Below are 14165 nucleotides of genomic sequence, written 5' to 3'. Positions count from 1 at the left end.
CTAAATATAAATAAGGGGGTATTAATGCAGCAAGTGTAATGCTTTTGAGAGCACAATGTGGAGGAGCATGTGAAACTTCCCAGGGGAGGTTATATTGGCGTTTGAATGTTTAAAAAAAAAAAAGGGAGAGATTAGCCAGTCAAAAAAAAGAGTGGGATGAGGTCACATATCTGGGTAGACAGGACTGTGTGAACAAAGGCAAAAAGGTGGGAAGTGTCATGGTACCTGTCAAAGTTTAAAATTAGAAGTGTGGAGTGGGGGAAAGGTGAAGATGGAGAAGTAGGTGGAGACCTGATCATGATACCTCGAAGGCCATGTTCAAGAGATTTTAGCTTGATGGTGAACTACTGAAGAATCTTAAGAAGTGTGACATGGTCAAATTTTTGTCTTAAATAGATCACTTTGCCAGCTGTGTGGAGGATGGATTTGAGGGAGACAAGACTGGAGGCAGTAGTCCAGGTGAGAGATGACGGGGATCTGAACTAAGGCGTTGGCAGTAGGGCTGGAGAAGAGGGAATGGATTGGGAAAGAAAGAAAGCCGCAGATCAAAGTGTTTTTCTCCTTCATGTGTGATGATAAAACCAAGTTTAAGTTAAAAATGAGTGGAGGGAGAGGGAGGGAGAGGCATACTAGAGAAGTGTTGTTATATCACATAGGCAGTTGGATAGTGGCAGATAGCCACTAAAAACAGCTTTAGTGATTAAGAAAATTGCTGCTGGGGGAAGAGCGGTGTATTTTAATAGTCCTGGGCTGTGGGAAGCAGGTGAACTTTAAGATGGCATGGAGATCACCTGTTTGTGTAGTCACACTAAACTTGGCAACCATTAAAGCCTTGAAGAAACCAGGTCTTACAAGGCTTCAACTGTTACACGTGGTGGAAACTCAGTAAATCATGTCCATTGTTGGTGATATTTTCTAAAGCCCTAATTAAGTTATAGATAGTTTATAAAAATATACCACCTAGAAAAAGAAAATAGGGTTAAATTTTTTTTCCTTTAAACAATTAACAATTGAAAGCTGCAATGTTATAGGCAGTGCATAGTAACACAAAGGTATTTTGGGATGCCAAGAATATTTTGTGTTAAACCAAAATATTTTTGTTGCTTAGTAGATAATTTTAGGATTTTTCCCCCAAAAGCACTATTTCCATAATTTTCTAAATGTAAATAGGTCTGAATGCCATCTGTACGTGTTTCTTAAAATCTCTGTTATCTTTTCCACAATTTGTTTTATATGGAGAGTGTAAGGGAAGAAAGGTAGTTTGGGAGGACTTACAAAACATAACTATTTCCTTTTTTTGGTGGTGGGGGATCTTAAGTATTTGGGAGACACATGTAACTATTCCATCTTAAAGCCACCATCACCCGGAGAAACTATCTTGTATGGTTTTTAAAATGGATTTCCATTTCTTTTTAAGTTTCCTTTTTCCATTTTTGAGATTTTAAGGAAACTGTTGGATTTCCTATTCATTTATTTCTGATTTTGATTACTGCACATTCATCACAGTTAAATGCTCATTTTGTGTTCTTTTCTCTATCTTGGTATATTTTGAATGAGTTGACTTCTCTCATGTTTAGGAGACGGTGCCATTTGTTCATTCTTCATGACATCACAGCTACGTGTACAGTTTTGTTCCACCCTGGAGCCGTTAGCATATGCCAGCAGCTAAAATACTGTGTATGTACTGTATGGAAGTGAATTTGCAGTTCTTGGACTTACTGCGGCCTTGTTTCTCTGTGTCTTTCAGAAGCCTTGCACCGCCCCTATGGCTGTGATGTTGAGCCCCAGGCCCTGAATGAAGCCATCAGGTGGAGCTCCAAGGAGAACTTGCTCGGAGCCACTGAGAGTGACCCTAATCTCTTTGTTGCACTTTATGATTTTGTAGCAAGTGGTGATAACACACTCAGTATCACTAAAGGTGAGCTTCTGTGTAACATCCTCTCACTTCTCAGTTTACATTAGTGGTTAAGAAATAAAGGGGGCTTTTCTAGTTTCTGCTTCTGACTGAAATTAGCTTGGTGATTTGGGCACAGATACTTTTGGTTCATTGTCTTTTTTTTAACCTGTGTTGGGATAATGCCGCCTTTATCTACTTTATAGGATTTATTAAGGATAGAGTGAAATAAAATACTTTAGAAAAAATACCACACAATATACACATTTACTCATCCTCAGATTCTGTTCTATGTGTAGTAAGCGGCATTCATCTGCCGCACAGGTAAGGTTCACTGTGCGCCTCTTTTCACTGAACCGTGGCTGACTGAGATGAGTCGTGGTGCCAGACCCCAGCACAACTCAGTGTTCGTGGATGCTGCCTATCTGAGAACCATTTGCAACCAGTCTGCACTGAGATTAAGAACTTGCACCCAAATTGTAAACCAACTACATAAGTAAGCTCAGTACTTAACTATTTAGTTTAGCTGACTTGTTTTTTCTCCTGGGAACAAGACTTTTAGTATGAGAAGGTAGCTCGGTGATTCACGTTCTGGCACCTGTGTCTTATCTTGTGGACGTGCTTTGAGTAGCGCTGGCCTAGACAGCTTGTCCCACATTTGTGTGTATGTGGGTTAGTGAAAGGACTAGTAGGAAGGGTTTCTATTGTAGTAATAACCTCAAGAGAGTAGCAGTTTATTTCAGTAGTAAATTCTTATCAAAGGGAACACCAAGAACATGATCAAGTAAAATCATCCATTATTGGTTTTTTGAACAAGGACAGGAAATATGGAACTTTTACGAGAAAGAAATAGGAGAGTGAGGCATTCTCATTATGTACATGAGTTGAATTGCTAATTTGCATAAGCGCTTCTTGTCCTTTGAACTTCTGAAAGCTTCTTACAGGGAAAAATATGTTAAAGGATAATTAAAAATTTTTTAGTTTTATTAAATTATTTTCTTCCCATTTAAAAAAAATTGAAGTATAGTCAGTTTACAGTGTGTCAGTTTCTGGTGTATAGCATGTTTCAGTCATACATATGTATGCATATATTCTTTTTCATATTCTTTTTCATTATAGGTTACCATAAGATATTAGTTCCTTGTGCAATAGAGTATAAACTTGTTGTTTATCTATTTTATATATAGTAGTTAGTAATTTTTAACTAAATGAAATTGTAACTTAAATGATTATTTGTCAAACACATTCTTCTTATTTGTAAGGTTCAGATTGAGGTGTTAAGTAGGAGTGGATATACCAAATTAATAGAGGACAGGCCTCCACTCAAAGAATGTTACCCCTAAATAAAATCTTTATATACATCAGTTTTTAAAAATTCATCACAAGCAGAAATCCTTAAAACTGAGTTTCTCAAAGTAGGGTATAGGTATGTCCCCAGAGTGGATGTGACAGTATGAATACATGTACCAGGAGGTTTCAAAGGTACAGGAAAAATAAAGAGCAGTATTATCTCCTAGTGTCAATCTAAAGATTTTAGGTAGTTTTGGGGGCGGGATGGTGGTGGTATTTGTATGTGTATGTCAGAGGGTGTTTTCTGCATTGGGAGGAAAATTTTACACAAAGTTTTAGGATAAAACAAAGGACTTCAGAGACATTTTATGCTGCGTGGTAGGTAGTCTCTTTGGGCTAAAACACACTCTTTTACCTTTAGGTTCTTCAGTGGAGAAGTTTGTGAAGTGAAGACTCAGAACATTCTTTCCTTGGTATAATTTTCATATTAGTAGTTTCCAAGGTAGCTCAGTCACCAAGGAAACATTGATAAAGAAAGTCTGTTGATTCATCGGTTACCAGTTAGGGTAACCATGAGTATGCGGCTCAAGAAGTGTGAGTCTCTTTATCTTATGGCCAACAGTGATTTCTCTTAAAACCTATGAAATGCCAGATTTTTATACAGGTTCTTATTGATACAAAGATACCATGCTAAAGCTATTTTATTATTTGAAAAGACAAGAAAATATTTTAAAAATAAAATAGCAGTACTTAATTTCTTCTTGGCAGATGATATCTTGCTTCAGTGAATAAACAAAGTTCTCCCAGGATTCTTCCGGTAATAGGACCAATATTTATGTCCGTTGTCAATTTCTGTGGCACTCGAAACTCTCAGAGTAGAAAATTCTGCTTGTAATTGCCAAAAAGAGAAACCAGCCAAAGACCTAGGGTGTGTGACTGTATCCTGATCGTGATGACCTGTCGTCAGTTCTTTGTAAGGAAGCAACAATAGTATCAGTATACTTAGGGCTGGACTTAGTCTTCACTTCCTGTTTTCTTGGTGTATTAGAGAAAAGCTACCGACCAAGTTTTATTTGGCTTTTTTAGCAACACTAAGATTTTTTTTCCCCTGCAGATATGGTTGGGAAGTATTTATCTGTACACTTGTGCATTTCCACCACCATGTGCATACACACTCCTATCCATTTGTGTGTATATATATATATGTCTTCGTGTGTGTGCACATGCATATACTCTTATTTTTACTTATTGAATGTCTCATGTCCAAGGGTCTTGGGTGAGTTAGTAGGCGCTAACAGAAAGCTATCTTAACGGTAAAACATTTCTGTAGGCCACTGAAAAAAGTTAGATGGCTGCCAGAATAATAATTTTGGGTTTTTCCTCAACAACCTTTGCCTCCCTGGTAACTGCTGGGCTATGTGCTTTTGATTGAGCTGGGTTTCTTCTGTTTTCTGACACTGAGAAGTGGATGTGAACTCTATAGGAAGGCTTGCATCTCTCAGAAGTGGGGGCCTAAGACCTTATAAGGATTCTTTAAATTATCGTTTATTACTAATGGTATCTCTTTCACCTTTCCTGTTTGGTTTGTGCTGCAAGCACAGGGGCAGGATGTATGCTTAGGGAGTCTAAAGTTGATAACAACTTCATTAGAAAATCAGGGGCATTGAAGTTGACGGCAGTGACACTCTGAGTAACTTGAGTCTTGGGTTTCAACTTTAGACTCAACTTCCCTTTCCCACACACTAATTTTGGAGGAGCGGATGGGGTGATTCATTCGTCATGGGGAATGGGAGGGAAATTGGAAAACTATAACTATTTTAAAACTTGAGTCCTGGAAAAGACTGTGCCTTGGGAGTCCTCACTGGCCACCCTTTCCCCAAACACGGTTTTTTTCCTGAAGATGTTGCTGAAAGCTCTGTGGTTTGTCCTTTTTTTTTTTTTTTTTTTTTTTAACATTGTTGGTTTTGTAGTCTTGGTGCCAACTGAGATTTAGAAGTAAGTTTATATTTCACATATCTTATCCTTAAATCCTTGATTGTTGTTAACGTTGAACCATACATAAGATACATTCCCTGATAAACTGAGGGAAAAATGAATTTTATTTATCTTTTTTGAAGGATGAAATTGCGTCATTTCCAAACACTTGAGTAGCCTTTCTCTCTTTATATGCCACCTTAGTACCTTACATGGAGTTTCCTATGGTGTAAAAAATGTTTAAAAACCTGTAGGTAATGCCAGAAAACCATTTCTAACTATGCTGCTTTTGTTTAAGCTACAGGCTGAAGATACAGTCAGGCAATGATGACAGCCAAGTTTGTTTTCATTGTTTTTAAAGATTTTGGGGGGCATAAAAGTCCTTGATGCATTTTTCAGTGAGTTTAAAGTTTGACAGTGGACTACTTCTGTTTGAGATAGTCTTAACATCTTTTCTTTCCCTCTGCGGTGGCCTCCTGGCTAGGTGAAAAACTATGCGTCCTTGGTTACAACCAGAATGGTGAGTGGAGTGAAGTTCGCTCTAAGAATGGCCAGGGTTGGGTGCCAAGCAACTACATCACCCCAGTGAACAGCCTGGAGAAGCACTCCTGGTACCACGGACCTGTGTCTCGCAGCGCCGCGGAGTATCTGCTCAGCAGTCTGATCAACGGCAGCTTCCTGGTGCGAGACAGTGAGAGCAGCCCCGGGCAGCTGTCAATCTCGCTCAGGTACGAGGGGCGCGTGTACCACTACAGGATCAACGCCGCTGCAGACGGCAAGGTGAGCCCGGCCGGCAGCCCCCGACGTGCGGGCTGGCCGCTCCTGAGACTCAGTATGCAGAGCGACTAAAGAATATAGTTTTTATGTTTGACGCAAAATAATCACTGACACGAGTGTGAGCTGTTTGGCATTATTGGAGCTTATTCTTGTCAAAAGAGTATGGTAATAGAAACTAAAAACAGTATTACGGTAATAGTTTAATGATGAGCTAGGTTTGAAGGTGAAGAAGGAAGGAAACAGCTGTGTAAGTTAGCTGTTCAGTATACAAGTGTGCACATAGGCATCCAATACATTATGTAGCCTTTATAAATTAAACCTCGTATCTTTGAAAATTACAATAATCTCTGCCAGAAAGTTTACAGAGTAAGAATTTAGGCTTGTGAGACTGATGTTGATCATTAATGTATGTTAATATAAATAGATCAGTCAGTCACTTAGCAGTTTACGTGTTGGAAAGACCAACCATACAAGAATGGGTGTGCTGGAATGGAACTGTTTTACTTTATAAATGATAATGCATAGCCTTGTGTCGGTTCTGTTGGACAGTAAATTTAGGTTGAATTGTCTCTTCCACTCTTTCCCTCTTTGTGATCTGCATCGTAGGGAGAAAGCACAGGCTTTAGAGCAGGCAGGTCTAGTTTGCTGGGTAACTCTACCACTTATTAACCTTGTGATCTTAATTAAGCCTCAGTTTCCCATCCCATTTTATTGGATTCTTGTGAGGATTAAGTGAAATAATTTCTATAAAACATAGTGGCTGGTACAAAGTAGGAAATAAGTAAATTGTTAATTTTCTTTCTCTTTTGCACCACTTTACAGACGACTTTTGATGAAACCAAATAAGGTCAGACAGCTGATAATGTAGGAGAGACTCAGCTCTGCTTATGGTGTTACACCCAACAGGGATGTTCTCAGCAGCTTTACATGTAGTAGTCAGAGGCTGGAAGCATCCAACTTTCTAACAGCAGTAGAATGGATTAATAAATTTTGGCCTATTCATAAAATGGAATCTCATACAACAACAAAAATGAACTTGGTACTGCTATACATACTATCAGAAAAAACTATGACCCACCAGCTACTTGCTTTTGAAAATAAAATTTTGTTGAAACGTAGCCACACCCATTTGTTTATGTGCTGTTTACAGCTGCTTTCTCATTATTACGGCAGATGTGAGTAATGACAGAGATGCTATGGCCACAAGCCTAAAATACTTGATATCTGGCCCTGTCAGAGATGAATCTCATACACACAAAACTGAGTTACAGGGGTTAGTGACTCCCAGTGGACGGGTCTGATGGTAGTGGGAATGACTGCTGATGGGCCAGAGGTTTCTTTGTAGGGTGATGAAGATGCTCTGGTGTTAGGTAGTGGTAATGGTGGGACAACCACTGAATATAATAAAACCACTGAATTGTACACTTGAAATGGTGAATTTTATGGTATGATACATGAATTATAATCACAGTTTTTAAAAAGTTGAATGCAGGAAAGCAGGCACAATACTTACCTATGTGATTCCATCCTGTGTAGGTGTGATTCACAGGCAGGCAGAGCTAATCCAAGGTGTTAGGAGTCAGCAGGGTGGTTACCTCTGCAGGGGTAAACAGCTGGGAAGGCACGAGGGAGCTTTCTGTGGTGCTGGTAATGTTATAATTCTTGGTGTGGGAGATATTTACGTGGGTGAGTTCACGTTATAAAAGTCATCAATTCTCCATGTATTAATTGCATACTCTTTGGAAATACAATAGATGTTTCTTTTTTAAAAAATAAACAAGTGCCCTTGGGAGATAAGGCCCAGAGACTGCTATCTGTATGCTTCTTACTGGTTATCAGAAATTAACTACTATTTTGTTAACAACCCTCTGAAATAAAATTGTGGCTTTTTTAATGGCCTAGACACTCAAAAGCACATCCTATTGAAATAAAAATTATAAGATATTTTAATATCCTCTCTCTACCAAGTAAATCAAAATAAATTTTTTTTGTTGTTGATTTTTTTTTTTGAGTTAAAGTAGGTTTATTCAAAGAGATAGATTGAAAGGCAAGAGAAAGGCCACGAGGTGTTGGGGTTGGGTGCTCAGATTAAAAGTAGGTACATACTTCATAGACAGTGCGGGCTGTCTCCAAACGAAGAGAGAGAGAGAGAGAGAGGCGGCCCAAAATAAGTGGTTTTTAAGTTATGTTCTGTGCAAGGTTCTGAAGTGGTATTTCATAAACTCTTACAAGAGGCCAGTCCCCTCTTATCTACTTTAATCAGCGCGTCTCTTCCATTACCTTACGTATTTGGGCTCCACAATCTTTTTCCTTAAAAATACTTGAAGACCAGTGCTCTTGATGACCCAGAGAGAGATTTTGGAAGCGTTCCCTTCCTCAAGACTAGGGCTGCTTTAGGAAACATAGGGAGAATGGTTTAAATGATACTGAACTGAAGTTCTGTTTCCCTCTGCTACCATGGTTTAATTCTCCCTTTGCCTTAATGAGATAACGCCCTATTTTCATCCCTTGAGACCGGTGGAACACTGACTGCCTCCTGGTTGGCTTAGCTTTTCTCCGCTCTCCCCCCAGGTGTATGTCACCGCCGAGAGCCGCTTTAGCACCTTGGCTGAGCTTGTTCACCATCACTCCACAGTGGCTGACGGGCTGGTGACAACACTACACTACCCAGCACCCAAGTGTAATAAGCCTACCGTCTACGGTGTGTCCCCCATCCATGACAAATGGGAAATGGAACGAACAGATATTACCATGAAGCACAAACTTGGAGGTGGTCAGTATGGAGAGGTTTACGTTGGCGTCTGGAAGAAATACAGCCTTACGGTTGCTGTGAAAACACTGAAGGTGGGTTGCTGAGAATTACACTTCTCAGGCATCTTTTTCTTTTGTGCTGAATCTCTTGGAAATATCAACGTGCCCTTCTTTAACTTTGGAACACTTTCCACCCACTGGTGCCAAGCACATCAGCAGATGGTGATGATTAACCCTGGTGCCACTGCTGACAACGCAGGGGCAGACTTCACTGCAGTGCAGTGAAGCCCATTATGTGGGGAAGGTTTGTCTCTGGAGGCTGCTGATGTAGTCTTAGTGGGAGGTTAGAAGCAAATTACAAGTTATAAAAGCAAAACAAGCTGTTTAACTTCCTCAGAGCAACCACCGCTGGACAGAATTCTTCATGCATTGTTGGAGAATCATGGGCTCTCTTTTTCCTGTTCTGTCCTTTCTCTCTCTGCTGCTTGCTCCTCCCATCTCCATGAGATTAGATCACTTCTTATTCTTAATATTCACAGAAATATGATATGTCCCCCCACCACCACCTTTAAGCATCCTGGTATCAAATTACAAGTTACATCACTCATTCCGTTCTCTGAAGATTCCCTCACATGCCTCAGTAGCTCTGGCATGTCACTCGTAAGGACTGCCCTTGACCTATGAGTAGTGGTCAGTTCTTTTAGCAAGCACTTGTTCTGAGTGTGAGACACTACGCACAGCCTTGCAAACAAGCATTGCTCTTTAAGGAATTTGTCAGGAAGACAGACACTCTCTGTCCTTTCAAAGGCTGAGCTGTAGAGAAGTAAATTATCAGAGGACTGAGGTATCATCCAAGGCTCTTCCTCTTTGAGTTGTTATAGGACATGATTGCTGAGTTTTGCTTACCCTACTATATTTTATTCCAGTTTCAAATACTGAATAAATTCAAGGAGACATTTTTCTTTTTTAATTGGACTTGTATAGAGCATATTACGTTGTGATAAAATTTCTTGAAGTAAGTGCTAAATTACTCAAAAGATACCCGCTTTTAGAGCTGAAGTTTTAGGATTGTGAGTTGACTCAAATGATTATTAAGATGGGGGCTTGTCCCTCTCCTTTTTTTCTTATCTTTCCCCTTTTCCAGGAAGATACTATGGAGGTGGAAGAATTCCTAAAAGAAGCTGCAGTGATGAAGGAAATCAAGCACCCTAACCTGGTACAACTGCTAGGTGAGGAAGCTTGCCTGCACCACAGGTTTCCTCACAGATGCTGTCCTCACCCCTGTTATCTCCAAATCCCTCTTTTGAATCCCTGTGGTGGAAGCTCCCAGTACGAATCTACTTCAGTAAATGGTTATTATTTTAATCAGCTGTCTCTGTGTTTACAGTTACCCAAGAAACAGTGACCTGGATTGATTGCAATATATGAAATTGCCCAGCTTGTGATAATTGCCCCAGATCCAAAGTTAAGAATCCTTCAAAATGATACTAAACCAAAAACTATCACAGAATATTTTTACAAAATAAAGAGACATTGAGCAAAGGACTGTTGAAAAGAAGTGGATTAAAGTTGTGACCAGCTGCCCTCAGCTTGCCTGTGCAAGCAAAAAGTGCTGTGCTGTGATAGATTGGCTTCTCCACCTGTTCGGGTCGCAGAGAAACCTTTGGCTGAAAGCACTGCCCTTTTAAAAACAGGACCAGTTTCTTTGGGTGTCCAGGTTGAGCCAAACTGTGCCAAAGGAGATTGTTTCTTTGGTTCCTTACAAAGGAGTCTTCCGTATATTAGTGAAATCCTGGACTATGGAATCAGTTAATAATCTTTTTAGAAAGCATTGTTACAGGCTAGGCTCACATAGTCTTAACATACACACAGTCGCTGCTACTTTCAGGGATATGTCGTTAGCATGCAGCTGGGAATTGTGGGCCTGTGTGGAACTCTGAAAGTGTTGGTAGTCCTGACCCTCTATGGGATAGTTGAGGTAACTCTGCTTTTTCCCAAACAAGCACATAATCAAAATGCATATGAATTTCCAGAGAATGATACAGTGGAAACAGAGCTCCCTTATCAACCAGCTTCTTAACCTCGCTAAAATTGTCAGTTATTCTTGCCAAAGTGATGTGGAATGTTTGAATATATGCTAATAGAACAAGCTCTGTTGAATTGTCAGGTGTGTGTACTTTGGAGCCACCATTTTACATTGTGACCGAATACATGCCGTATGGGAACTTGCTGGATTATCTCCGCGAATGCAACCGAGAAGAGGTGACTGCGGTTGTACTGCTGTACATGGCCACGCAGATTTCTTCCGCAATGGAGTATTTAGAGAAGAAGAATTTCATTCATAGGTGTGTAAAAACCTGATTATTGCCTATAATCAACCACGAAGCTACCTCGGCTTAATGTGCAAATAAAGGAAAGAATGTGAGAACCTTGCCCCAAATTCTCAGACGACTCCAGAGAGTAATTTTCTCTTTCACAGGGACCATTGTAATTTCATTTCCAACTTATAAACCTCCTGTACTCGGATTAAAGTATTAATACAGGGCCTCTGCTTCTTTCAGAACAGAAAGCTCTTTATTTTGCCCAGGACTATATCCAGGATCTTTTTGCTCCATCTAGTGGCTTAACTTTAAAAATAGCTTTCTGTTTCAGTAAAGAATTTAAAACCTTGTAGAAGAGCATCGGTTGCTCACCTCTGAAACCTATCCCAATATTCTTAGAAAACGGTTTCTGAAGCCTGCTTTATTCTGGCGTCACGTAACTGCCTCTTGATGGGTACCCTACAAGTGATGGATAATTAGTGGCTTTCTACCATGTTTCTGACTTTCATAAAATGCTACCCTATCTGTCAGCACTAAGTCATCTACTCTGCTTGTAGCACAAAGAACCAATAAGAGAGCATTCATGACCATTTTCCAGAACCGTCTGAATGGGCTCACACTAGAGTTCTCTCTCCCACAGAGACCTTGCAGCTCGGAACTGCCTCGTGGGAGAGAACCACGTGGTCAAAGTGGCCGACTTCGGCTTGAGTAGACTGATGACTGGGGACACCTACACTGCTCATGCCGGAGCCAAATTCCCCATTAAGTGGACAGCCCCAGAGAGTCTTGCCTACAACACCTTCTCAATTAAATCTGACGTCTGGGGTAAGGTTGAAAGGGACGTTTTTCTCTGTGTTGTCATTTTATTTTCTTTATTCACAAATGCTTAATTCCTTAATTTTAATTCTTTAGACCTTCTCTTTTCTATAATCAGTATCCTCTGCCTTTATGCCTATCTTTCTTCAGTCATTCAGCAAGCATTTATTAAATACTTACTGTCTGCCAGGCATTGTGTGAGGGAGGCACTTACCGTAGAAAGAAGCTGTGAAGAAGAAATCAAAAAAAAAAAAAAAAAAAGTCCCCGCCTTCAGAGCGCTCTCGGTCTAGATACTGCATTGCACTGGGGTTCTGATGATTCCCTCTCTGTGGCGCTCCCTGTTTTCTGTGTTGGGCTTTGTTGCTTGTTTACAGAGTACTGTGACACAGAGTAGCAGCCTCTTTTCAGAGGTGTGATGAAGTGTCATCTAGAATTTGTCCTTGCAACTCATCTTGTTTCTACTGCTCTGAAAAGCAGTATGACTTAGTAGAGGTTCAAGGGACAGAACAAGTCTGGAAGTTTGCACTGGGGGCCAGTAGAAATAGTTGAAGGATTCTAGGTCACATTTTACCAGAAATCTCAAACTCAGGAATAACCTATGACAAAGTCAAGCAAATTGTTTTTTCAAGTGTGAACTTTATCTTAAGTGAGTCCATTTTTATATTACTCTTCTAGTACTAGCTGACTTAAAAATTATGAAAATCATTAAACAGATCATAAATTGCTCTAAGAATAGTTTGACTATACCACAGACCTCTTATATGGTCATAATTTATTCTCCCTCACTGTAGTAAAGGAAATCCGAATAGAAATGGGGAAATTTAAAGAAAACCATCTTGAGATTATACCTGAAGTGTTCCTGGGTCAGATATCTTAGAAGAATAAGTCATGTTTTTATGAATTAGAAGACTATACTGATATTGTAACAGTGTGATATGTTACCCAAAATTTGAGAGAGAAGTTAACCTATACTTAATGATATAAAATAAATAATAAATCAGAGAAAAGAAATTAAGCTCTTTTTTTTCATCCCTTCTGCAGCTTTTGGGGTACTGTTGTGGGAAATTGCTACATATGGAATGTCACCATACCCAGGGATTGATCTGTCTCAAGTCTATGATCTGCTGGAAAAAGGATATCGAATGGAACAGCCTGAAGGATGTCCCCCTAAGGTGTATGAACTTATGAGAGCGTGTGAGTGTTTTTGCATACTTCAAGTCTGAAGGCTTAAGTAAACAATTCAGGATGATTGTCAAAATTGAAAACATTTTTCCTCTATCAGCGTTGTAAGACTGAATCCAACCTCATGACATAAAGTTGGTCATTGATTAGCCAGCTGGGGTATCATACGCTCTACCATTGAGTCTTTTTGGAATCTGAAGAATCATTGTCTATGGCCCAAATATTCACTCAATTCCCCCCCCCAAAATTTGCATGTTTAGAAGGATTATAAGAAATTGGGTTTGGAGATTAGGCAGTGGGGGGCTGTTTGCAACTACATAAAATGATTATTAACGACTGAGGAGAATACATGAAAGTGACTTCTGTGATGAATAAACAAAAAGCGTCTGACTTGTTACAGTTGAGAAAGTAGGAAGGTGAGCAGTGAATTAAATCGCAGTGTGTTTGAGTATGTTGTGTTGTTTTCTCCTTGAGCATTGGCTTTGCCTACTGCCCTGTCTTTGTCAAATGTGGATTCCACGTTCCTCCTTTCTGATACCCTGTTACGTTTCTGAATGTGTACAGATAGTTATTTATAAGAGTGAATTTGAAGAGGTGTTTTACTATTTCATTTTCCTGTGGAAGAGGACTTGCCATTTTCTAAACCATCTCCCCACCCTTCTGCATCCGTATAGCAGAGGGAATAGGAGCTGAGGCTGCATGGAAGAACCAGCCCTAGGAAGTGGGTTCATTGCACCCCTGAATTTGGAACTAAGAAGCTGCTGCCTCACTGTCATCGTGAACTTGCTGTAACTCTGCTTTATCAAGCGCACGTCCTGACACGTGGAGCTCACCATCAGGCCACTGGATATTTAATTCCTGCAAGGAGCTTTTAACAGTGCCTTTCTTTTGTTACATAGGCTGGAAGTGGAGCCCTGCTGACAGGCCCTCTTTTGCTGAAACACATCAAGCTTTTGAAACCATGTTCCATGACTCTAGCATTTCTGAAGGTGAGAATCTGGTGATTTACTGTTGGTGGTGGCTAGCTCTGGGTGCTGGTGATGGTAGTAACATTTCAAAAATGATAGATTCTTATAATCTGAGACTCCATTTCAGGGTATTGAATTAATTCTTGGCCTTTATTATTCTTGTTTCGCTTTTTATGCTGTTAATGTATCTT

General features: G+C 39.9%; 1 protein-coding gene across 6 annotated transcripts in view; it reads left to right on the top strand.

The window, feature by feature from the left end:
* ABL2 (ABL proto-oncogene 2, non-receptor tyrosine kinase) overlaps positions 1–14165 on the top strand; it is a 94391-nt gene that overhangs the window by 67043 nt on the left and 13183 nt on the right. For 4 of the 6 annotated variants that reach the window (XM_031435688.2, XM_064478042.1, XM_064478041.1 and 1 more), the window contains exons 2-10: positions 397–459; positions 1748–1918; positions 5643–5938; positions 8507–8779; positions 9831–9915; positions 10854–11031; positions 11648–11832; positions 12866–13018; positions 13906–13995. In XM_031435688.2, the coding sequence (XP_031291548.2) occupies positions 397–459; positions 1748–1918; positions 5643–5938; positions 8507–8779; positions 9831–9915; positions 10854–11031; positions 11648–11832; positions 12866–13018; positions 13906–13995 (1494 nt within the window). The remainder of the gene's footprint in view (positions 1–396; positions 460–1747; positions 1919–5642; positions 5939–8506; positions 8780–9830; positions 9916–10853; positions 11032–11647; positions 11833–12865; positions 13019–13905; positions 13996–14165) is intronic. The other 2 variants (XM_064478044.1, XM_064478043.1) reach the window with 1 other exon arrangement.

This window comes from Camelus dromedarius, chromosome 23, assembly GCF_036321535.1.
Source record: "Camelus dromedarius isolate mCamDro1 chromosome 23, mCamDro1.pat, whole genome shotgun sequence".
NCBI lineage: Eukaryota > Metazoa > Chordata > Mammalia > Artiodactyla > Camelidae > Camelus > Camelus dromedarius.
This window is presented reverse-complemented; position numbering and strand designations above follow the sequence as displayed.